Below are 24,723 nucleotides of genomic sequence, written 5' to 3' on the forward strand. Positions count from 1 at the left end.
AATGAGAAAATTACGCAATCTAATTAACTAACTTCACAAAGAGATGCAAGATATACACAGGATGGGCTTCACAGTTATATATGAAGTAAATAGTGCAGGTCACAGTGAAGGTCACATTCCACTCACAGTACATACACTGATCTGAACCCCCCAAACCTGCCACTTTAGCACTCTACCTTCAGCCCATCCCCACCAGTCATAATAATACAAATAAAAATCAGTAACTGCTGCCTTATTAGATTCAATTTTCAATATTTGCATCCATATTACTTGTGAGTAGTGTGAAGGATTTACAGAGAATGAACCCAGTAACCTTGTTATTTTATAATGTAATCGCAGGGAGTCTTTGGTGATGGTAAGTCTGTGATGATTGCTGTGGTTAAAATCAGATACTTTTTATATATTAATTTAATACAATATGAATGATTGGAGGTCTTCTATAGAATACAATTATACATTTATTTAACAGTTTATAAAATGATGAAGAGGAGCATGTTATTTAAGTTTAGTTTCTCTGGCTCCTCCCCGCTCTGACGTCACACCCCATTGCCCCGCCCATTCCCTCCGCAGAGCTGCATTCTGCTGCCACATCGGACCGAACCACTTGTGACCTGTGACAACAGCTTAGCTTCACAAATCACCAGAAGAAGCGCGGGTCCATCTGCATCAACACAAACGGCAGGCCGCACCCCCCCCGTGGGCACCCACCGACGTCCCCGTGTCCTTCACTGTCCCGGGGGGAGTTACGGAGTTTGTCCGAACCCACCGCCCCCCCCCCCTGCCTCCTCTTTATAGTGGTCTGCCCCGCATGGCTGCCATGTTGGATGTACGCATCGCTTCTGCATCTGTAGGAGTTTGCGAATGAAAGTTGACGGTTTACGCGCGTGCAGACACACGGAGAGTCCTCCTCGCGCCATTTGACTCGCAAACGGAGACGTTGGGGCTTCTCATCCCGGGGGCCGAAGCCCGGAACACACCCGACCCGGCGCCCCGTCCTCCCCCGCCCCTGCAGCCGGGAGTCGGATCCGCGGAGATGATCCGGTTGCAGGCCACAGCAACCGGAGCCCGCATGGATCTTCTGTAATTTCTCTCGTTTCCCGAGTCCGTCCGGGGATAAACTGCACTTCTTTCCGGGGGGGGGGGGTTCGAGGGGCGCCAAGTCGAGGAATCCGGAGCCATGAACAACCACCCGCAGTCCCGCAGGGCTACCAACGTCGGCTCCATCCTCCTGACCCCGCAGGAGAACGAGTGCCTGTTCGGATACCTCGGCAGGAAATGCGCCGTAAGTTCCCCGTCTGTTTCCCCCTCGCGGGTTCGATGCCGCGTACCGGTACAGCCGGACCCCCGCCTTTCCTCTCCGGGGACACACTAACCCCGCCGCTGACACCGGGCGGCCCCGGTGTGGAAATCAGTGACCCCTGGAGAATGTCTTTACTCCTCGCGTAGTTTAACCCCCCCCCCCCCCCCCCCCCCCCCAAAAAAAAAAAAACAGTTATACATAGTTATCTATAAAGAACAATCATTGAATTCATCAGTAACTTTTTGACAGGTTTTCTCAAACAGCGATTAAATTACTACAAAAACCTTGGATGGTATTACAGGATTAAAATGTTTTTATTTGTGTTTTAAACACCATAGAAGACTCGAAATATATTTAAATATTTATTTTGCTATTTATAAATGATTCTTGGAGCCGTGGTGGCCTGATTTGTAAATTACGTTTAAATAAACCTTTTTATACATAGTTTAGTTTTAAATGTTTCATTGTTTAATCAAGCTTCTTTAGGATTTTCTCCTTTTAAAAAAAAAAAATTATGGAAAATGAGAACTTAATAAATATAACATTTAACAGACTGAACAGGAAGTGGTTTCCTGCGGTGAGGGAGAAACACCTGAGCACCAACCAACAATAAACATGGTTATATTTTATTATATAGAAAATGTGTTTTTATTCCTCAAAGCTGAAATATTGTTCGGCTCATTGTGTTTCAAAAAGACAAAAAATCACGCAACTGTTAAAATGTGTTATTGACTTTATTTCACCCCTTTTTTAGAAATGATTCATCCAAGAACAGAATGAATCGTGTTGGTGTTTAAAGTAGAGCGAGGTGTCATTTAACGGCTTTATTGGATAACTGCAGGTTACATGAGAGATGACTTAATTAATGTGGATATTTACATCTTATTTAAACAATGTGTTCATTATTGAAGCAGAAGCATCATGCATACAAATGTAATAGAAATGTCCTTTTTTTTATTGAATTTTAAAATAGTAACAATAAAACACCTCAGCGTCAAATTGCAAAGGATTTACAAACCTTTTTTAAATGCAGAAACAAATTGGTCAAATATTTGAACTTCCTCTAAAGGGACCACAGTCCCCTTCTCGTCTCCATGAGGACTTCTGGTGGTCTGTGTGTGTCTGTGTTTGATGGGACGGAGACTAGAACAATGAAACGTCTCCCCGTGGAAGGAGAACTTCTGAGTGGTCCGTAACGTGCACCTCGTGGTGGACGACACCAGTGAGTCTGAAGTCCAGAGCTGCTGCAGAATCGCTGTGTTCATCAGAAAAACCACTGCAGAGAGAAACCAACCAGCGTCTGCTGTCAAACACTCAAAAGTCTGACTGACGGTTCTTGCACCTGAATGCACCACCAAGTGAAACAGAACTTTAAGAACTAGAAGCTGACTCCTTGTTGACTTTTGATGGAGTATCGATCTATCGATGAGTTGAGCCTTTATTATTTGGTCTTTTAGCATTTTAAAGTCCATCTGAGTTTTTTTTTACTGGAAATTCTTACGAAGAGCCGCAGCCAATGAGTAGTTGTGTCCCCTGTGATGTCACGTGTAGTCGGGTCATAACTGTTCAGTTTGCATCGATATGAAACTCAAGCAAAAACAAATCCCAGTGCAGCGATTAGAGGATGTTTAGTCAAAGCTGTAGAACCTGTTGCCGCTTTGTGTGATGTGACCTGCAGGGAGTCTGCAGCGCTGCGTCATGTCACAGAAGAGAGAAGTAGAGTCATTTCCTCATAGGAAAAAACTCTTCTACTTCTTGATTTATTCCCTCAGTAAACATTGTAAACATGAGTTTATGGTCTCAGTCTCTAGTTTCAAGTCTTCTTCAAGACAACATGATGTTCATTTAGTGGGTGATGGTCCATGTAGAGTCAAGCAGACCATGACGCAGGGGATGCTTTAAGGTCGCCATGGTTACACTGGACCTCACAGACGTGCTTTAAAGCCCTTTTCATCGCACGAGCGTCACTGGTCGATTCCCCTCAGGACAGCGTGAGGAGATTGGCGTGACTCGTCATCTGTTGGGTCGCCACGGCGACCTGCTCTTTGCTTCCCGCCTGTCAAAGCCTCAAAGCTCTGGTGTTCTTCTTCTGTGGTTCAGACTCTGTGCTCGGCGGTGGTCCAGGTCTACGGCGCCGACCGCGGCGGCGGCGGCTGGCTGAAGCGATGCTGCGGAGTGGCTTGTCTGGTGAAAGACAACCCGCAGAGGTCCTACTTCATCCGAGTGTTTGACATCAAGGTGAGCGGGGGGGGGCAGTGTAACACTTCTGATGCTTTTAGTTCAGTGAATCTCCAGAACTCATAGACTCAGATTACTGAAGGTAAGCTGTGATTCAAGAATTAGTTTTTCTTTTCGTATTATTAGATTTTTACCTTCATGAACTCAATGTATCTGTGTTTTATATCCAGTGGAGGTTGACCCCCCCACTCCCAAACCTCTGAGGTTTAGTTTGTGTTGTTTTTGCAGGAAGGGAAAACCATGTTTGAGCAGGAGGTCTACCACAACTTCTGCATCAGCAGCTGCAGGTCCTACTTCATCTCGTTCACAGGAGACGTAGGTGTTCTTCTCATCAGTCTGTGAGAATAATGAAACCTTATCTGGTTTCTTCAAACGGATCATTTTAAATGAGACGAGTACAATGTTTTTGATGAAATATCACAACTTAACGCTTTGTTTCTGATGGAAGTGTTGGTCTCACGTGATGTGTTCAAAGAGCGTCGTAAAGACCAACACTGTATTTTTATGTTGAATATGTTGATTTGATAGTTTTCTATAGTTTTTATTTATTAGCAATGAAACGTTTTTTTTTCTTTTTCACGATTATGTCGTCTTTTTTTTGTCCGACTTTTCTTCTATTCGTGATTGTTCTGCTTCCACAGAGGAGCTGAAACGCTTCAGTTTCAGGTCATTTGATTCCTCTTCTTCCTCCTCTCAGACCTGTCAGATCGGCCTGAACTTCGCCAGCGAAGAAGAGGCCAAAAGATTCAGAGCCGCCATCAACGACCTGCTCAACCGCCGACAGCGCAAGACCGGTACGCCTCACTTCCTCCTCCTGTGGGTGTGGGGGGGCGGGGGGTGTGACCTTTCACCTCTCCTGCCTGGACTCGTGCTGCAGAACACTATCCCGCTCACACAGGCCTCATTCCCAAACCGTCGGGATCAATGCAACCAGCAGCTGAACCCGGGGAGGGCTTGTTTCGTGTACCTGCACCTCCCTCGTTTGAGTGATTTGTAAAGTGTGAAGACGCCGTGTGCGCTTCAACCTAACTTGGTTTGCTCCTTCGCGCTCTGCGTGCACATCTGGGTACACAGCTGTCAAAGCTTCTCTCTTCCTGTCCACGACCTTCTGAGCCCTGACTTCTTCTTCTCTCGTGTGTCTGAGGATCGGTTTCTTCTTCTTCTTCTCTTGGGCCGCACTAACAAGCTCCGCCTCGCCTCCTGAAAACGTCCCTTTTTGATTTTTTGTTATTTGACTATAATTGTTTTGTTTTTTCTGCAGAGAAGAGAGGTGACCCTAAAAATGGTACGTTGATGCTGTTAATGTTGAATGTTAAAGCTGGTTTTAGCCTGCTCTTATTGTGAAACTCCTGGCACTGAAGCAGGAAGCACTACAGACCATCCTTGGACGTCTAACTGGACGACAAACTTCAGCTCGGCGTCAAAGCCGATTCACACAGACGTCCATCCATGCGTCTGTGTGATTGACAGCGGTAGAGCGGAGGCGGGTCCTGAACACGCGTGTGCGGGCCGATGGGTTTACTGGGTCAGCGGGACGTCCATCTGTGCCATATGCAGACCACATGCTCCCCGCTGACCCCTTTAAACCCCGTTTGTGGTGCTTTAGTCTCTAATCCCCTCGGGGGGGTTTCAGGTTTGCTCATTTTATCGTTACGATGAGAAAGAGCAGGTGAATAAAGGATGTGGAACACAACTAAAGAGTTTAATACTAAGACGCTGTGAGGGAAACAACGTTTATTTATGGGGACGCGTGTCATAACATCAAAATGAGCTTTGAAATCTTAAGTGAATTCAAATAATACAACAAACCCAAATGTGTTTCTGCGTCATGGTCTGTTTGACTCTAAATGGACCATCATTCACTAAATGAACATCATGCTGCATTGAAGAAGACTTGAAACTAGAGACTGAGACCATAAACTCATGTTTACAATGTTAACTGAGGGAATAAATCAAGAGAGAAGAAGAGTCATTTCCTCATAGACGTCTATGGGAGCAGAGGAGTCGCCCCCTGCTGGTCACTACACAGAAGTAGAGTCATTTCCTCATAGACGTCTATGGGAGCAGAGGAGTCGCCCCCTGCTGGTCACTACACAGAAGTAGAGTCATTTCCTCATAGACGTCTATGGGAGCAGAGGAGTCGCCCCCTGCTGGTCACTACACAGAAGTAGAGTCATTTCCTCATAGACGTCTATGGGAGCAGAGGAGTCGCCCCCTGCTGGTCACTACACAGAAGTAGAGTCATTTCCTCATAGACGTCTATGGGAGCAGAGGAGTCGCCCCCTGCTGGTCACTACACGGAAGTAAAGTCATTTCCTCATAGACGTCTATGGTAGCAGAGGAGTCGCCCCCTGCTGGTCACTACACGGAAGTAAAGTCATTTCCTCATAGAAGTCTATGGGAGCAGAGGAGTCGCCCCCTGCTGGTCACTACACAGAATGCAGCTTTAACATAAATAGCCAAGTATTTGGAACACAAGAAGAAAAACAAACTTCAAAAGTTAAAAGTCTTCTTCGGAGTCCGGAGACGGGTTTGAGGCCCTCACAGGGGGCCCGGATTAGGACTCTGGATTACCAGGATTAGGTCATTTGGGGGGATTACAGGAATTGAAGGACTGAGAGGAGGAACCGCCCCTCTGTGTTTTTATTGTTGAATCTCAGTGAGAGAGAGCGGCGGCTCTTTGCTGCATAGGTCCCATAGATGTCTGTGTCGGGGGGGGGGGGTGGGTCACATGACTACAGTGGACAACACCTCCCCCTCTGATCCTCCACGTCCTCTCAGTCTGTGATATTTATTTTGGTTTATTGGAGCGATGGAGATGTGATGTAATTTAGATTCTAAAGGGTTCTTCTCCTGGGGAGCAGGAATGAAACTGGGCCTGTGTGTGTGTGTGTGTGTGTGTGTGTGTGTGTGTGTGTGTGTGCGTGTGCAGGTCCTGCTCTGCACATCGCCACGGTGGACATCAAGAACCCGGAGATCAACAGCGTTCGATTCCACCAGCAGCCGCCGTACCACCTCAAAAACGTGCTGAGCAGGAAGGACAAGAAGAACAAGAGCAAGAAGAAGAAGCTGACCAAGGCCGACATCAGCACGCCCAGCAACTTCCAGTGAGTCTGTGTGTGTGTCTGTGTGTGTGTGTGTGTGTGTGATCCATCCTGCATTAAATGTGTTCTTCATGGAAACTGTAAACATGTTGCGCTGAGGTCTGAGAGCGCTCAAAGAACACTCTGTCTCCCCGACTGATGTCACTCTGTGTGTGTGTGTGTGTGTGTGTGTGTGTGTGTGTGTGTGTGTGTGTGTGTGTGTGTGTGTGTGTGTGTGTGTGTGTGTGTGTGTGTGTGTGTGTGTGTGTGTGTGTGTGTGTGTGTGTGTGTGTGTGTGTGTGTGTGTGTGTGTGTGTGTTAGTCATTGTGCCCACGTGCACATGCTAAACATGCCTCTGTATATTAATGTGTGTGATCTCACCACACGTCTGTCCCGTTCTTCTTCAGGCACATCGGTCACGTGGGCTGGGATCCAGACACAGGTTTTGATGTGAGTGTACACACACACACACACACACACACACACACACACAATAGTGACCTGTGTGGTGGCTGCATGATGAAATCACACAATAGGCTCTTTTAGCTTCCTGCTCATATTCACAAAGGTCTCAGAAGCTGCACTTCTCACTGAGGGAATAAAAACATCTCAATCAGAAGAATAAATCCATGATCCCAGGATGTTGCACCATTGACTCACAGATGATTGTACGTCTGCTGCAGGATTGATTCATGCTCTTTGGAGTCACTGTTTGGTTTTGTTTTTGGCAGCTTGTAGTTCTCGCTGTTGGCCACCAGGTGTCACACTGACACCGCTGGTCCAGAGACACAGGTCCTGACGTGTATTCCAACGTGTATTCCCCCCCCCCCGCGACATCTTTAAAACATTCCTGCTATTCCTTTGCAGCTGAACAACTTGGACCCCGAGCTGAAGAACCTGTTCGACATGTGCGGCATCTCCGAGGCGCAGCTGAAGGACCGAGAGACGTCCAAGGTCATCTACGACTTCATCGAGAAGAAAGGCGGCGTGGAGGCCGTCAAGAACGAGCTGAGGAGGCAGGGTGGGCGAGCGCACACACACACACACACACACACACACACAGTGAGTCGGGACCCTTTGATGTGTCAGACTGATCTTAAATGATAAAGACGCGTTTCATCCGTTCACAGCAGCAGTTTTAACTGAATTAGCGATTGTTTCTTTTTTTTTTAAATGTTTAAATTGAGTTTGTTAATAATCAAAGCTTTGTTTTTAATTACAACCTTATGACGCATGATGAGGTTTGATGACGTTACCCGGCTCCTTTTTTTAAGTCCAAACACCAACTGTTTGTTGTGTGATGACGTATCAAAGATGTCTGTTACACAACTGTTACACTAACTGTGTCTCAAAGGACACAACTAGATGCTGGTTAGCTTAGCTTAGCATAAGACAAGCTAACATGTTCTTCTTGCTTGTTTTGTCTTTTAAAGCAGTTTTAGACAGCGATTTTCCATGAACAAAAAAGAATGCTAGCGTTGAAGTTAGCATGAAGTTAGCGTAGCATCGCTCTCCTCATCGGACCAGAATGTATTCCGCTGTTTGGGGAAGTGTTTAAAGTTTGATTCACAGACTTTTATTCACCTTTCATCTTTTGAAGTGGAACTTTTCATTCAGTATGAACTGATTTAAAATCCTCCCCGTTGGTTTCCTCCATCAGACAGTCGGGTTGAAGAGTCTTTTTGTTCCTTTGTGCGTCACATCGTTTTATTCGTGGTGACGGCTCTTCTTCTTCTGCATCTTTTATTCATGGTAACCTCCGCCGGTTTGAAGGCAGTAATCCGAAGATAGAGGCGTGTCTTTATCTTTTAGTTTATTGCTGCAACGTTTTCTACATATTTAAGAATATCAGAAAATGAAAAGAAATTCACTTTCACACAAATTAAAATGAATATTTAAACTCTAACTTCTCATCTTGATTGTTATTCTGATGTCCTGTGTCCCCCCCACAGCCCCCCCTCCACCTCCTTCCCGTGGCGGTCCTCCACCTCCTCCTCCACCACCACACAACTCGGCTGCGCCCCCTCTTCCTCCCCCTCCGTTCAGAGGGGGGCGCGGAGCCCCGCCTCCCCCTCCTCCGTCCAGAGCCCCCACCTCTGCGCCTCCTCCTCCGCCTCCCTCCAGACCGGGAACTCTGGGTGCCCCTCCACCTCCACCCACCAGGGGAGTACACCAACCCACTCCCCCCCCCCACCACCATCAACACCTCCATCACCAGCCTCCTCCTCCACCCCCTCCCCCATCTTCCCTGCACGCTTCGGTCACCCCGCAACCCCCGCCCCCTCCACCTCCACCGCTGAGCCAGCAGTCTCCAGCCCCAGCGCCCCCGCCTCCTCCGCCTCCCCCCCCCGGCCCCCCTCCCCCTGCGGAGCTGGACGGCGTCTCTCCCCATTCGCCGAGCCCCGGCGGGAAGTCGGCCCTGTTGGAGCAGATCAGAGGCGGAGCTCAGCTGAAGAAGGTGGAGCAGATGGAGCGAGCGCCGGGCGAGAAGCGGGACGCTCTGCTGGACCAGATCCGCCAGGGCATCCAGCTCAAGACCGTAAGAGCGTCACATGACTTCTCTGCCGGGCGCAAGATCCCGTAACCCGCCCCTCCCCCCTCCTAACCAACCGGACCGGCCCCTTTCTGTGTGTCTCCAGGTGCCGGATCACCCGGAATCCGGACCGCCGGCGCCCGGCCCCACGGCGGGCATCGTCGGCGCCCTCATGGAAGTGATGGACAAGAGGAGGGAAGCCATCCATTCCTCAGGTAACTCGCTCCTTAGCTTAGCTTAGCTCACACATTGACATATTAAATGGCTTTTTAATTTAAACTCTAAATGTGTCCATTCCTCAGACGAAGACGAGGATGACGACGAAGACGAGGACTTTGATGACGATGAGGAGTGGGAGGACTAGTCCTGAGGCCCCCCCCCCCAAAACAACCGCTAACACTAAGACACCCGCTAAAGATCCTGCAGCATCTGACTGACGTCGTGATGTAAACGTATGAATCCGGCTGCATATTTATTTCTGCCTTTTGTTAACGATAATTAATCCGCACAATACCTCATCTGCTGTGAACCCGTCACGCGTCCTCCGGGTCGGACTCGTTTCCTCCGGGTCGGGACACCGGGGGTCGAATCCCGCTCACTGTTTGTTCGTTTGGACTCGTCGTCATGGAGACGTGTGCGACCAAACTCTTTGTGTTTAAACACTATTTCCTTTTCTTACCTTCGAGTTTCCCAATAAATTGTAGTTTTAGTCGTGTTATTTTTCCATAAAACCTCCTTTTGACCAAAATGCGGCGGTCCGGTCGCCTAGCGTTGGTTTTCAACGTAAAGGGTTTTTTGTTTTTATGAAGTTAAAGCCGTTTATTTGCACAGTTTATATGATAGTTGCGTTTGTGTTTTTCAGGTGTGCGTTTTGTCGAGTAATCGTGTTTCAGTTACAACTGACAACGGGACACTTTTTTTTTTTTTTTTTTTTTTTTTTAATATAGAAATCTCAAGGTTTTCACAATATATCTTTTTAAAACGAGACCACAAACCCTCTTTGACTTAAGAACACTACTACACACGTAAGCTGACACACACACACACACACACACACGAATGATACGTTATTTTTGTTAATCTCTGGTTCGTTGTTCTTTTGTCCGTTATTTTTCCACATGAGGGAAAAACATCAGAGCGTCACTAAAAGTCACTAAAAGAGACAAATCTACATAATTCATCCTCTTCCAGTTAACGAAACGATCATTTTATGCAATGCGACTAAATGCCTTGTCACAGAGAATAATGTTTTTAAAAAAGAGCAAATAATAATAAACCAAATGTGGCATTTGCAAGCAGCTCTCGGGTGAGAAGGAAAAACCCGACGCTGGTCTTAACTGTTGAAGCTTTTAAACCGTCCTCCACTTTAGCTTTAATGCTGCATTGAGAAGCCCAGATTCTGAACCTGTGAATGAGGGGGGGGGGGGGGGGGGAGGGTAGTATGAGAATACTAAATTGTATACTTAAATAAATGTTAATATTTACAGAGAAACTTGTCTCTTTCTTTGTCAAAGTGCTTCTGCTTCAGATGGGAACATGTTGATTTGTTTCCAGCTTGATGCTTTTATTTTGAAGGGCCCTTTTATTTCAGCACGTGGAGAACAAAGCTGTACGACTTCACCTCAGACTCGCTCAGCACTTCACAAGTGATTAAACCTTAACATTTACAGGCATTTTATTAAAGCGGTCCGCTCGCCTCCCGTGGGGGGAGGGGGGGGGGGGGGGCAGATTTACTTTGAACAGCTGTTTGATGAACTTTTGTTTTTGTAAGCAGACTCTTAGAAACTGATTCCTATACAGTTTGAAGAATTTTTTTTAGATGACAGCAGGTCAAAGCAGCAGGTCAAACCGCATTTTTTTATATAATGCTGAATAATTTCATCTGGAATTTTACATTGTATAGTCAAAAGATCAAAGCAAGGCCTCATTGAACTGATTAGACAGCATCTAATGGTTTTTCCTCAGGAGCATAATGGACCATTCAAATCAATGTAGTTGAATGAGCGGCGGCCATATTTAAACTAGAAGCTAAAGCGATACGCAGCTAACTCAATGAGTAAAGAAGTAAAATTCAACTTCTTCAAACACTGGGGTGACGTTAACGTGCTGGAAGTTAAAGCAGAACAGTTGAACACGTGGTCAAATTAACTTCTGATTTTATAAAAACTTCAATTTGCTTTAACGTCAAACTAAATATTCGTTAGTTAGCAACAGGTGATGTTAGCATGCTAACGTCTAAGGCCAAGCCAGCTTCATCTGGTGACCTCCAGCACGCTAACGTGTCAGCGTGGTACCACCATAGTGCCACATTGATCTTCACGCTAGCATAGCATTGTCTTTCATGGTATGTGAGCATTGATTTAGCTTTAGCCAAGCTCTTAGCACACTACTTTCAGGGAGGTCAGAGAAAGAGGTGTTTTCTTTTTTGCCGTCAGTTTGCTTTCATGTAGAACAAATATAATTGTAGTTTACACACTGTGTGTGTGTGTGTGTGTGTGTGTTGATGGACATTTAGCTTCAGCTGCTGTAGTCGGCCCACGTGAGTCAGTGGTGAGGGTTTAATCCCTGGGATTACTGAACACACGGGTCGGATCCTCCTCTCGGGTCGGCATGTGAAGCCGCTGTGCTGGTGACTGGTGGACACACACACCAGATGATCGCTTTGTAGAAACGTTCAGTTCTGATAGGCGGGAAAACACCGCTAGCGTTCATGTTGTCCTCCGAGCTTCCTGTCTGCGTCTCTGCTGTCGTTGTCAAAGAGTCCAGTCACAGGACTCTTTGACAACTTATTGAGTAAGGAGATTTTTTTGTCTGTTTTACTTGTTCTGCTGGCTTTCTCACACTCGGAGATCTGTTGATATAAATAAATACTGTATATTATCATTATTAAAGGGGCTGATGGTGGCGCATGGAGTAGTGTGGTGCACTGGGAACCGCGAGGTTGTCAGCTCAAATCCCGGCTGCTCCATGTTCCTTGTTGAAGTGTCCCTGAGCAAGACACCTGACCCCCAACTGCTCCCCAGGCAAAATGTAACAGTTATAATGCAATGTATAATTATAGTTATAATACAAAGCTAAATGACATGTAATGTAATTAAAGGAGGGTAAGATGTCAATATATACACAACTTTGAAAACTGTTTGTCTTTTTAAAGAAATTGTTATGTGTCATCAATCTAGAAACAGTGACCAAAAGAGTATTTTGCCGAGACAAACTAATAAAACTTTAACAACCAAACATCTAGTCAATAGTTTTGCAGAAACAGGAAGGAAAATAGGAATTAGGCAAAACATACAAATGTCCCAAGAGGACTTGAAGGCCACAACAGCCTATTGTAGCTTCTATTTAAATGTAAAACGTCTTAAAGTTCAGATCGTAGAACTTTATTTCTCCACACGTCAGTAACAAAATACAACATCATCTGAAACGTACAGAGAAGCAGTTCGCTAAAACGACGCGTGACAACATGAATAAGAAAAAAAAAGTGACATTTAAGTGTTTCAATGAAAAGTGAAGAGTTGAGGTGAGCAGGTGAGTTCAGGCGTGGGACAGATCCACCTGAAACGACAAACATCACGCACCTGAGAAAGGGACAGCAAAGATTAGATAATCATAAAATGATGTTACCCATACTGTCTTTTCTAAATAAAGGTCCACATTTAGCAAAAGGAGACATATATCTTTGTTTTAGTTAACGTTAATTAAATATTGCCTTTTTTATATGTCGAGGCTGATCCCTTTGATTGAATGTTTATGTCCTTCAGGGATAGGGATCCATTTCTTGGTGAGTAGCCGGAGGAACAAAGAACCTCAAATTAAGACTTCCTGTCTCTGAAGACCTTTGAAATACTTGATCTGGTTTGTCTAAGCGTCTTGGCTTGGCGAGTTGCGTTGGTTTTGCTATCATGTTCTTTGTGTAATTGGGGACCACATTGAGTCAATCTGTCTCTCACTGTCCTTCGAGACACTTTGAATCCCAGTCACACTCTGTTCTCTTCCCAGAAGCCATCGGTCTTATCAAACCGCCATGGAGGAGTCAGAACTAATTATAACCCGAGAGAGAGCAAGTCCAGGAGTGGCCGACCGTCGTAAGAATGGCCTGCATGAAAGAAGCGGGCGCTCTCACCGATTGGTTCCTGGACTTCTGGAGTCTCAAGATTGTCAATTTTGCCATTGTGTCAAACAGACTTGAAACTAGAGGTAGAGACCTCAAACTCATGTTTACAAGGTTTACTGAAGGAATAAATCAAGAGACGTAGCCTAGACTGGTGGTCACTACAGAGAATGCAGCATTTAGGACATTTCCGCATTGGCCTCACTTGGGAGAACTGGAGGTGGACGACTGGTTCCCATTGACGGGGTCTGAAACATTTGGGAGGTTAAATAATGTCTTTCCCTTTTGCAAAAAAAACAAATCCCTTCGTCAAGATTTAAGTCTTACCCTTTTTAAGGACCCGATGCTGCTCCCGCGGATCGCCGCCATCAGGTTGTCGTGGCTTGACCTCTTCGCTGGCTCTGGCAGCGGCTGGCACGGCGGTTCGTCTGGTCTATTCTGCAGCGAAGGCTTCAAGGCCTTCTTCAGGTCGTTGAGAATCTCTGCGCTCTCCTTCTCGCTGGCGCCGTTCTTGAGCTTCTTCGACTTTGTCTTCCTCTGGTTCGACTGAGTCTTCGTCATGTTCGAGCCCTCGTGCTGTTTGACCACTTTGGAGATCTTCCTCGTCAGCGGGTCTAAAGACGGAGGAGGAGGGGGTGGAGGAGGAGGGTTTCTATTCTTAGAAGGTTGTGACGTCTTTTTCGGGGGTCTGTTTACTGCAGGTGAATCGAAGCCATGTCCCGAGGCCTCGGGAGGACTCTGCTCTTTCTTCTGTCGCAGCCTCCGCTGACGCTGCTGGTCCTGGTTGCGCGTCAGGATGCCGGTCGCCGTCATCCTTGGGCCCGGGAGGTCGAACTGGTAGCCGAGCTTGAGCAGGGTGGTGTTTTCCCTCAGCAGCTGGACCATCTCCATCTCCACCTTCCCCCCGCACATGTGCCTCTGGTTGTGGAAGCGCAGCTCCACCAGCGTCTTGTTGTGCTGCAGCGCCTCCAGCAGCGCCAGGACGCCCCGACCGGACACGAAGTTGGAATCAATGTTCAGGTTCCTGACGGAGCGGTTCTCGCGGAGCATCCGGGAGACGGCGAGGGCCACGCGGTCGTCGGCGTGGGTGTTGGAGAGGCTGAAAAGGTGGACGTGGGTGTTGGCGCGCAGGGCCTCGGCGAAGCCCATCAAGGTGTCCTGGGAGATGTCCTCGATGTTGTTGAGGTTGACTTCGCTCACAGACGGGTCGTCCTGCAGGATCCGCTCCAGAGTCTCGAGGACGGCGGTGCGGTTCCCGCTCGCCCTGTCGGGGCTTTCCTTCAGGTCTTGGTCGGTGGTTTCGGTCGTCCTCGATTCGCTCCGCGGGCTCATCAGAGCCTCCTTCTTACACTCGTCTTTCTTTTCCGCCTCGTCCTTGTTGGCTTTCTTCTCCTTCGGTGACGTCTTCTTCCTGTCGCTCTCCAGCGTCCCTCGTCCCCCTCTGTGTTTCTCCTGCAGGCACAAGAGGACAGAAAAGGACCTGCAACCCTGACATTCTCCAGACTCTTTTAATTAGGATCCCTTTCCAGCATCGTTAAGGCTGGCATTTCTACCACAGTCCATAGCTTTTAGACTTTCCTCCCACACGTCTGAGTGGAAAAACACTTCATAAAACACTACATAATTATATTATGCCAGAGGGTTGATGTTTGAACTAGGGCCGGGAGCGCGTTAATTATGATTAATTAATTACAATGTGAATTGTGAATATATTTTTTTATAATAATTTTTTACCTATTATTTAAAAAAATCTTGTGACATTTTTTGACCCTACATATTTTGACTTTTTTCACAATATTTTTTTTCCCATGACATGACTGGAATGATCTTAGATGGAGCAACCTACACGTCCCTGTCACCCAAATTTCTGTACTTTAAAATTTCTGTACTTTAAACCTGATCTGGGTTCAACCCTCAAGGGACATGGTGGCTCTTCCTAAATCCTTTTTTAGTTTTGAGTAACTGACATTTATAAAAAATCATAATGGGATATTGCCCCAGAGACGGATTGGTGCATCTTGGAGGATCAACCATGCTATTCATCCTTCCTGCATTGGTAAAGGCACAAGTGAGTTGAATTTGAATGTAACAGAGAATTGGAGGGTGGATGCACTAAAAAGGGTTAACAAATCTACACCCTGTGCCAGACTGTCAGTTTAAGGTTGTCCACAGGATGCCCTGAAGTAGACAAAAATGCCCTCAGAGGCTGTAATAAGTTTCATGTCAGTGTGACCACTGAATGAGACACATCTGCTCATCTTTACTGACTCATCTGGCCTTCTCTCCCGTCAAAAAGGTGGAACCCTGCATTAGCATGGCTAATAAGTGCTAAAAGCAAAGCAATTAACATCAAATTTAGTCAATTCATCATCATTCAAAAGATTCTTCATCATTCTTGACAATGCCATCATAACTCAAGTGAACGCACCTTGTGTTTCTGCATAACCCCTAGGGTTCACTTCTCTGAAACAACCAGTGGGGACAATGCCCCCACTACTACCCCCACAGTAGTGTGCTCAAGACTTGGCGGGTGGGATTTGAACCCACTGGCGGTGCGCACAGAGGCTTTTGGCACCCTGCACTCATCCCTACACTACCAGTCCTTGTCACATTTTGGCAACTTTGATTCTCCTATTTAACCTTGAGCATGTGAGTTAAACTTTAAAAATCTTTTAATTGCTATTTCCACATCTGAGCTTGAACCCACAACCTTCAAGTGCAGTGCAGGGGATTATGTCAGCAGCTCTTCCGCTGCGCCAATTCAGCACACAGCAACCAGTCCTTTGTTTGTTGTATTTAACCTTGAGATTGCTACTCAAACCTGAAGTAAAGCCAAAGGCTCAAACCCAAGACTGGGCTTGAACCCACAACCTTCAAATGCAGTGCAGGCTTGTGGCAGCAGCTCTTCCGCTGTGCTAATTGACCACACACTAACCAACCCTTTGTTTCTTGTATTTAACCTTGAGATTGCTACTCAAACCTGAAGTAAAGCCAAAGGCTCAAACCCAAGACTGGGTTAAGGACAGTAGCTACTCAGCTCTTGTGCTGCACTACCTCACCATGCACAAATTACATTTTTGTTTCTCGTATTTAACCTTGAGACTCCTACTCAAACCTCAAAACTCTTTCAAAGGAGAAGTGATGTCTGCATGAAGGGGCATGAACCCACAACCTCAGACAGCAGGTTGGAGGCTGCAGCCCTTCAGTTGTTCCCTTGTGCTATTCAAGCACATACCTCATTGTGTCCGTTTCTCATATTAGACCTTGGGATTGTTTACTAAACCTCAAAACTAAACTAAACCCTCCTTCTGAGAGAGCAGGTTTGAACTGAGGATCCTCCACACTTCAGCCTTCCTGCTATCTCCCTGCACTGTTCCACCACACACCTGTTGATGCTTTTGAATCCAACCTCAATTCTCATAGATTCTCAGGCTGGAATCCACAACCATTCCATACCGTTATAATAGAATTGCAGGTCAAGTAAAGTCATATAATGGCATTTCTAATAAAGCCCTTGTTAATTTCACTACTTTTATGCTGTGATCCTTATTTTACTTTTTTCGACATGTGTGCTGATGCCCGCGTGTGAATTGAGAGGATCCATACCGACTCCCCTATGGAGCTAAACCAGTCTGAGGGTCCTCCTCAGCTGAGTGGAGAATAAATCCCGGAAGAAATAAACATGTTTGACACACGTCACCTTGAGGAGAGAGAATCAAATCCCAAATGTGGATCAGGAAGGTCAGCTTTGATTCCACTAGAGACACCAGAACTCACGATGATTCACAGTGTCACTGTTTGTTTAATTTAAAATTAGGGCCGGGACTTTAGCGCGTTAATTACAATTAATTAATTACAATGTGAATTAAGATTAATTAATTACACAAAAAATAACAAATTAAACATTTTTTACGTATTTTTACACTTATTTTTTGCACCGCGGAACGTTTCTCACTGGATGAGTTTCGGAGGACCGATTAAACTGGAGCACCAACTAGCGTCCATGACTTCAGACAACAACAAACCACAGTGAACATGAACGAAGAAGCTGACGAGACCGTGTCGGGTGGCCCCGTGAATGGGACATTTTATTATAATAAACACACGGATGGAAGCGTCGATAAGAGCATGGTTGTGTGCAAGCTATGCAACAAGGAATTCACATCGAGCCTCAAGTATCACCTCAACGCAACACAATTAGCAGCTAGCGTGGACGTACAAGGACCCACACCCAACCCACACTGCACCAGAGGACTGGTTTAAGGACCAGGGTAACTAAGACCACGTCTGAAAAAATAACAATGTTCTGAATGTACTTGAAAGTATTGGTCTACTTAAAAAAACATAGTTTACAGAAGGTCTACTTACCTATAGGCTACCTGAATTTCTGAAAGTACTATATTTCTAAATATGCTATTTCTACACTTGTCTGCTGGAATTGGTTGAAGAAAAATAAAAATCCATGTGAAAAAAATACTTCTCACTGTTCTCAGGTCAAATATGTATGCAATTAAAATAAGATTAATTTTGATTAATTAATTACAAAGCCTCTAATTAATTTGATTAATATTTTTAATCGAGTTTGAACACATGATAAACATGCATGTACAATCGAAAAAATGATTTTCTTTTTCTAAATCAAACCAAGAGCAAAACAGACCAACAGTCATGGTGCAAAAAGGATAATTATCCTTTGACTGATAAAAATGTATTTTTAGACTTGTTTTAGACCAACAAAGATTCATTTAAAGTAAAAAGTAACTTAAAATTATGTTTAAATTGTGCACCAAACTTGGTTCTCATCTTTAATTAGTTTGAGCTTAAATGAGCTTTAATGTTGAATATTTCCATAGAAATTTATAGGGAAAGTTCCCCTTGTTTTTTATAGCATACTTACTCCATCTGGACAGCACGCCGGTTCTGTGATGAAGTTCTGTCCCCCGTTGGACTCTGTCCTCTCGTCCCGCAGAAGCTTCCTGTTCTCATCCTCCCAGTGCTTCAGCAGGGCGGCCCGGTCGAAGGCCCCCGTGGGGCCCCTGGCCGTCTGGTCCCTCTGCCTCAGGCCGATGGGGACGGTGTCGTCCAGGACGGCCAGCTCCCTCTCCAGCTCCTGGAGCTCCTCGGAGGACAGAGCGGCCAGCAGCTCGTCCTCGTCCACCTCCTCGCACATGGTTTCTTCTTCTTCTTGTGCTTTTGTGTCCTCGTTAAATCTTCGCTGGGAGGGTTTCCTGCTGCCCCCTCTCTGACTCCATCTGGCTCCTTCAGGTCTGCTGGCGAGTCTTCGAGTGTCCTCGTTCATCTTCTGCTCCCAGCTGGCGGGCTCTTTTTTTAGGGTGTGTGTGTGATTGTGGGGGGGGGGGGGTCAATGAGATAGGCTTAGAGCAGGAATGTGAGCCCTCTGAGTGGCCTGCAGCGAGAGGTCATCAGCAGCTCTCACCCTGGAGAAGAACCGAAGGGGAACAGGCCGCCGCGGGGGGCCATCGGAGATGAGGCTCGTTACGTTGTCAGGGAAACGCTTGTTGAACCCTGACGCTGTTTACACCAACAAATCCACTTCTAGGCAGTGCAGGATGAGTCATCAGAGGCTTCAGAGACGTTGGACAGTTTGGAAGTCCGGATGTCATGAGTTGTTTTTTTTTGTCTTAGGGTCGAGAAAAGTACAACTAAAGGGTGAAAATATCATAATGAACTGAACAATGTTTACTGAGGGAATAAATCAAGTGAGAAGTAGAGTCATTTCCTCATAGAGGTCTATGGGAGCAGAGGAGTCACCCCCTGCTGGTCACTACACAGAAGTAGAGCCATTTCCTCATTGACGTCTATGGGAGCAGAGGAGTCGCCCCCTGCTGGTCACTACACAGAAGTAGAGTCATTTCCTCATAGACGTCTATGGGAGCAGAGGAGTCGCCCCCTGCTGGTCACTACACAGAAGTAGAGTCATTTCCTCATAGACGTCTATGGGAGCAGAGGAGTCGCCCCCTGCTGGTCACTACACAGAAGTAGAGTCATTTCCTCATAGAGGTCTATGGGAGCAGAGGAGTCGCCCCCTGCTGGTCACTACACAGAAGTAGAGTCCTTTCCTCATAGACGTCTATGGGAGTAGAGGAGTCGCCCCCTGCTGGTCACGGCAGGTGTTAGGATGTCACTACAGTGGTTTTCTCGCTGCATTGGTCACACTTCATAGAGGTGGCCTTTTTCACCAGATCCAGATCCCATTAGTTCGGATGTGTAGGGCTTTCGAAGTCGACTCGTGTTACACGTCCAGAGCGAAAAGACATGACACCACTGTGGTGAATTTGACCTTTGACCCGAATTATTGGTGATGAGTGTCAGTGGAATGGGAACATGATTACTCATAAAGGCCCCCACCTGTTGGATTCTTCATGTTCATTAAATGTGCAGAACTCCATTTCCTCTTCGGCTGAATATTGTCTAAAATTATCCATACATCTTTAATAAAGTAATTTCGTCTCCTCTCAGGCGGCTGATAGTTTCATTCATTTTCTACCGAAATAAACTCGCAGTGATCCGTTACGGTCAGGGTCTTTATTTATATATTAATTGTATCTACCATTCTTTGGCACATGTCCCGAACCTCAAAGGAAACATTTATAACCTGTTTTAAAAATAGATTTAATTATTCTCCCTCTGAGGCGCTGCTCCTACTCCACACGTTAATGATTTCGGGATTATGGGATTATTTATTGTCACACAACATAATTCAGCTGTAACCCAACAGACGACAAACCCAACAATAACAGTGGCCCCACATATGGAATGTTAATATTATGTAAGTATGGCCAATGTCTTCACCTCCTCTGGTCCAATCACTGGGTTAGCTCAGCTTCCATCTCGGCCTTAGCTCCTCTAGCTTCGCTTTGTCCTGCTGGTTTTAAACCTCTGCCTCACAGTTTGGAGGTCGTTCTCTCGTCTATTATCCGGTTCTCAGTGACCAGAATGTGGAGCCACGTTGTTGTTGTTGTTGTTGTTTAAGCAGGTCAGGAGGTCCAACTTAGTGCCAACATCTCCATCTTTGCTCCACACTGAGGTCCCTCCTGAGCTACGGGAGGAATTGCTTTCATCTGGTTTAGACTGCGTGTATGTATTTAAGTATAAATTAAGTATAAATTTCACTGATGTTGGAAACCATTTCTACAGACGTGTATCAGTCTTAGAAGGTGAAACCATGAAGCAGGGGACTACTGTGATTGACAGGTTGCTATGTGGCTTTTATACGATTTCTCTTCTTTTTATTATTATCCTTTTATATGAGAATCATATCGTCTGAGACTTTCTTCCACGAGTCACAACCCAGAGGATCTTTTCTCTAATTTGACCATGTGACAGTTCAATAACAGCACGAATCATAGTGACGTTTTGATGAAATAAAGATCTGCGCCTTTAAGAAAGCGGAAGTAGCTTTGACAAACCCGCTCTCTTTAATAAGAACCAACAGATGAGACGTCCTCAGTCCTCTCCGCGGGGGGCGCTCCCTCTGAACAGCAGGAAGTCCCTCAGCCGGTCGGGCAGCTGGGCGGACATCACGGCGCTGAGGCCCAGGTGTTTCCTGACCTCCACTCTGCTCAGGTGAGACAGAGAGCGGGGGTTACCTGGAGACCACAGGGAGACGCCGGTTGGAGAGCATTACCTGGATGTCCACTGGATGGAAGGGAAGTCTCCTGCTGTTTGGGAGCAGATCTTTGTCAAGGAATTAAGCCCCTCCCCTTACCGTGTCCACCATGGGACCTCATTTTGGAAAAAATATCTATGTCATTTATGCCAATTAACAGTTTAAAATGTGCTATTATTGCTTCGAATTCTTAAATAGTTGCCGGGAAACCTAAAGTCAATATTGACAAACGTCAGTCTGAATTGGGAAGGGGCGGGACTTAGCCTCTCTTCAAACCCCCCCCCCCCCCCCCCCCCCTCGGACTCACGCGTGGTCCGGTGGATGCGAGGCCACTCCTCCTGTGTCTCCACCAGCTTGCTCAGTTTGCTGCAGAGGGAAACCGCTCCGACGTAGTCGAGGAGGATGGACACCACCCGTCCCGCCCGTCCCTCCAGGCGGGGGACGCACAGCAGGTCACACACCTGGACGACAGGGAAGGACATTGATCCAGATTACTATTCAGAAATGAGATATTAACTAAAACGCCTATTTAGAAGATGTTTGTGATATTTGTGTAAAACAAAGAAAAACCCCAAAACGCTGGATTGAACGCAGTGGGTTTGATGTGTTAGAAGATGTATCACAAAGTTTACCTTTCAAGATTTAAATAAATGATCAAATAAATACAACTCAATCACTTTTAGTTGGCTGAGAATTGGTTGTTATTGAAGGTTTTATTATTGATCACAGACTAATGGGAATGTAGGTTAAGTTGTGTCTGGTGAGATTTCATTTTGAATCACAATATTCTGGACGAGAGCTCACAGCGACTCTCCCCTTGGTCTCCGGCGAGGACCGGCTCGGGGCGTCCCGGTCGTCGCCATGGTTACAGCGGAAACACTCCCCGGCATCGTAGCCGGCGTCGAGCAGCAGCCTCATCATCGCCTCGTCCTTCAGGCAGTACTGCAGCGCCGCGTCGCTCCAGCCACAGTTGGCGTCCGCCCCGGCCTCCAGCAGCAGCGCCGCGACCTCGCGGCACCCCGACCGGACCGCCACCAGGAGGCAGCACAGCGGGTCCAGGTCGGGTTGGGCCCCCGACCTCAGAAGGATCTCGGTGCAGGCCGCGTCCCTGTTGGAGACGGCGAAGTACAGCGGGCTCCTCCTGGCGTCGCCGTAGCCGTCGGACGCGCGGGGGGCCAGCCGGGCGTTGACGTCGAAGCCTTCCCGCAGCAGCAGCTCCAGGCAGGGGGCGTGGCCCCCGGCGGCGGCGGAGTGCACCGGGCTGTGGCCCGACAGACGCAGGGCTCGCCGGGTGGTGATCGGGATCAGGGTCCTCAAAGCGCTGGTGGGGGGGAAATCGGGGGTCATTGTTGGCTAAGTACAATACGAACGTTAGCCTCATTGGGCAGCCTCCACAAATGTAAAAGTAGGCGGCTGTGTGCGAGGGTTAAAGGTCATAGCAGATTAACACATGAGGCCCTGTGTTAATTGACTCATTCACGCATCTCAGGCACCAAATGGACGCCGACTGCTCTGCACTCAGCGACTCGTTTCAAACGGCCTGAATCTGGGATCTGCTTCTGGTTCCATCACGTGAGGCTTCGGGGGTTTGCAGACTCACGGGAGGTGTCCCTCGTAGGCGGCGTGGTGGATGGGCAGCTGGGAGCTCAGGTTGGGGACGTTGGGGTTGGCTCCGTGCTGCAGCAGGATGTCGATGCAGTCCAGGTTCCCCGAGCCGGCGGCGTCGTACAAGACGCTGTCGCCGTTTGGGGCCCGGCCGTTTACATCGGCACCTTTGAAAAAACAATGTAAAACAAAGAAAACCCCCAAAAACGCTGGAATGGACTCAGTGGGTTTGATGTGCTCACCGTGTTTGATGAGGAGCTCCAGGACCTCGCAGTGGCTGTACTCCGCAGCGATGCCCAGGAGGGTCACTCCGTACTGGTCTGCCTCCAAGACCTGACCTCCGTTCTGCAGCAGCAGCTCCGCGACGCCGACGCAGCCGGCCCTGCAGGCCTCGTGCATGGCCGTCCACTTCTTCAGACACACCTGCTCCACCCGAGCTCCACCGGCTATCAGACAGGAAACCATCCGGCGGGACCCAGATCGGACCGCTGCAAAGACGGGGGAACCCAGGGTGAGGAGGGACAGGACGAACGCCAAAGGACATCGTGTTCTGGCCGGGAGACCACCTCCGGTACCAGTGTCTGAAGACCCGCATTCTCTCTACGGCCCAGCAGGGGGCGACCCCTCCCTGTTGGTGGTGTGGAAGTCTGACCTAGAAGCAGAGGAGATTCGTTGTTGCTGTTGGTCGTGTGAGGAGAAGCTCCGTGGTCCAGCAGCATCTTCACGTTTTCCACAAAACCAGCTGTCACTGCCAGAGTGAGGAAGCTCTCTCCCTCCGAGGTCCTTTCCTCCAGAGTCAGACGGAACGACGCTGCAGCACAAACATCTAAAGTTCACCCGAGAAGCAACTCGTCACAGGATAAGATGATCCATCAGTAATAAATGATCCCGACATTTTGAACACGAATTATTTGTTGATGATTACCAAAAAGTTTCATCTTTAAAGGCCTTTGGACATCGTGTGTAGAGAAGGTTTAATAACCAATTACTATACACTTTTTACAAAACAAGTCTTAAACATGAATAAATATTTACAAATATCTGTATCAAATGTATATAGATAATGTACTAAGACACTTAATATTTTATATAAAATGTTGAATTCACTTTGTTGCGTCCTTCACTCTCAGGTCTCTTATTTGTTTCTAAACACCTTCAGCGGCTCTTTCTCTTCAAAACGTGGACCTTTTACCCACCGTGCAGCACCGCCTGCAGGACCCGGACCACAGGTTGCACCACCGCCTTGTGCAGGGGGAACCAGCCGCGCTCATCCGCCTGAGTGAAGGCTGCTGGGAAATCACACAGCTTCTGCAGGGCGAGCGCGTCACCTGCAGCGACAGCTTCAGCTCAGTGAGGGAAGCTCCAAAAATACACAAAGAGACACAAAGTAACGACAGGCCGACCCAAAACGAGGCTTCTAAGAGAAACAAAACCACCACAAACCGACGACAAAGAGGCTTCACTAAAGACTGAAATACCTGTGATGTGATGTCATTTTAAAAGGTACATTTGTAAACACACATGGGAGTAATTGTTCTGTCATGAGGAGGTGTATTTTGGAACCATTGGGCCTTTTTACCTTCTTTGATGGCCTCTGTGAGCTTCAGAGCTTCACTCCTGAACATTAGAGGGGAGATGAATACACAGCTATAAACACGCAGCGATGTGGGAGGACTTGCTCCCTGAGGCCGTACCTCCCGGGTCCGGTTTCACGCTCCATCTGACACGACTCCTCGATGCTCATCTGAGCGGCCAAGTGTAGAAGCTGGTCCTCCTCCAGGTCCTCCTCCAGGTCCTCCGCTGTATCCATCCTTCAGACATCACACAGACCCACAAAGTCACAACTCCACACGACTTCAGCTCCAAAACTCAACAATATTACTGCGCTAAAAGAAGTTGAACAACATGGGGGAGGGAGGCGCCCCAGCAGCTACACAACAGGACACACTGGTCCCTGAATGCACCTGGAACATGAAGACACATGAAGACGGATCCTCACCTGGTTTAATGGGACGAAGCAGCAGCAAAGGGTTCCATGGCTGAACTGCTCCGTCACACACACACACACACACACACACTGTGAAAGGTTATTTATAGGCGTCACCTGTTCCAGAGCGTAACGTGACTCCATCAAGTCACATGACGCAATAACACACACAGAGAGGCAGTGCTTTTTCAAAGTTACCCTTTAATGCTGTTTTTCTCTTCTAATCAAACAC

General features: G+C 47.2%; 3 protein-coding genes across 5 annotated transcripts; 1 reads left to right on the forward strand and 2 right to left on the reverse strand.

Moving 5' to 3' along the window:
- The first annotated feature begins 610 nt into the window (after window positions 1–610).
- Window positions 611–10,091, forward strand: wasla (WASP like actin nucleation promoting factor a). Of its 2 annotated transcripts, XM_062563068.1 has the most exons (11): window positions 611–1,282; window positions 3,401–3,538; window positions 3,767–3,853; window positions 4,236–4,332; window positions 4,800–4,823; window positions 6,471–6,645; window positions 7,030–7,072; window positions 7,490–7,643; window positions 8,575–9,161; window positions 9,262–9,370; window positions 9,458–10,091. In XM_062563068.1, the coding sequence occupies exons 1-11, from the start codon at window positions 1,178–1,180 to the stop codon at window positions 9,517–9,519; spliced, it is 1,581 nt and encodes a 526-aa protein (XP_062419052.1). In that variant the 5' UTR covers window positions 611–1,177; the 3' UTR covers window positions 9,520–10,091. The 2 variants fall into 2 exon arrangements, with proteins under 2 accessions (XP_062419052.1, XP_062419053.1); XM_062563069.1 differs by lacking the exon at window positions 4,800–4,823 and having other exon boundaries at window positions 614–1,282.
- A 2,431-nt stretch (window positions 10,092–12,522) lies between these two features.
- Window positions 12,523–19,124, reverse strand: lmod2a (leiomodin 2 (cardiac) a). 2 transcript variants are annotated; one of them, XM_037450415.2, is made up of 3 exons: window positions 18,167–19,124; window positions 13,597–14,721; window positions 12,523–12,736 (listed from the first exon to the last, which is right to left on the reverse strand). In XM_037450415.2, exons 1-3 carry the CDS (start codon window positions 18,566–18,568, stop codon window positions 12,656–12,658), a joined length of 1,608 nt encoding a protein of 535 aa, XP_037306312.2. In that variant the 5' UTR covers window positions 18,569–19,124; the 3' UTR covers window positions 12,523–12,655. The 2 variants fall into 2 exon arrangements, with proteins under 2 accessions (XP_037306312.2, XP_037306314.2); XM_037450417.2 differs by having other exon boundaries at window positions 12,523–12,713; window positions 18,167–19,122.
- A 105-nt stretch (window positions 19,125–19,229) lies between these two features.
- Window positions 19,230–24,558, reverse strand: LOC119195468 (ankyrin repeat and SOCS box protein 15-like). The gene is made up of 10 exons (XM_062563162.1): window positions 24,504–24,558; window positions 24,199–24,315; window positions 24,084–24,121; window positions 23,701–23,832; window positions 23,157–23,315; window positions 22,747–22,992; window positions 22,500–22,671; window positions 21,704–22,220; window positions 21,207–21,360; window positions 19,230–20,879 (listed from the first exon to the last, which is right to left on the reverse strand). The coding sequence occupies exons 2-10, from the start codon at window positions 24,312–24,314 to the stop codon at window positions 20,737–20,739; spliced, it is 1,677 nt and encodes a 558-aa protein (XP_062419146.1). The 5' UTR covers window position 24,315; window positions 24,504–24,558; the 3' UTR covers window positions 19,230–20,736.
- Between the last annotated feature and the right edge of the window lie 165 nt (window positions 24,559–24,723).

This window comes from Pungitius pungitius, chromosome 6, assembly GCF_949316345.1.
Source record: "Pungitius pungitius chromosome 6, fPunPun2.1, whole genome shotgun sequence".
Taxonomy (NCBI): Eukaryota; Metazoa; Chordata; class Actinopteri; order Perciformes; family Gasterosteidae; genus Pungitius; species Pungitius pungitius.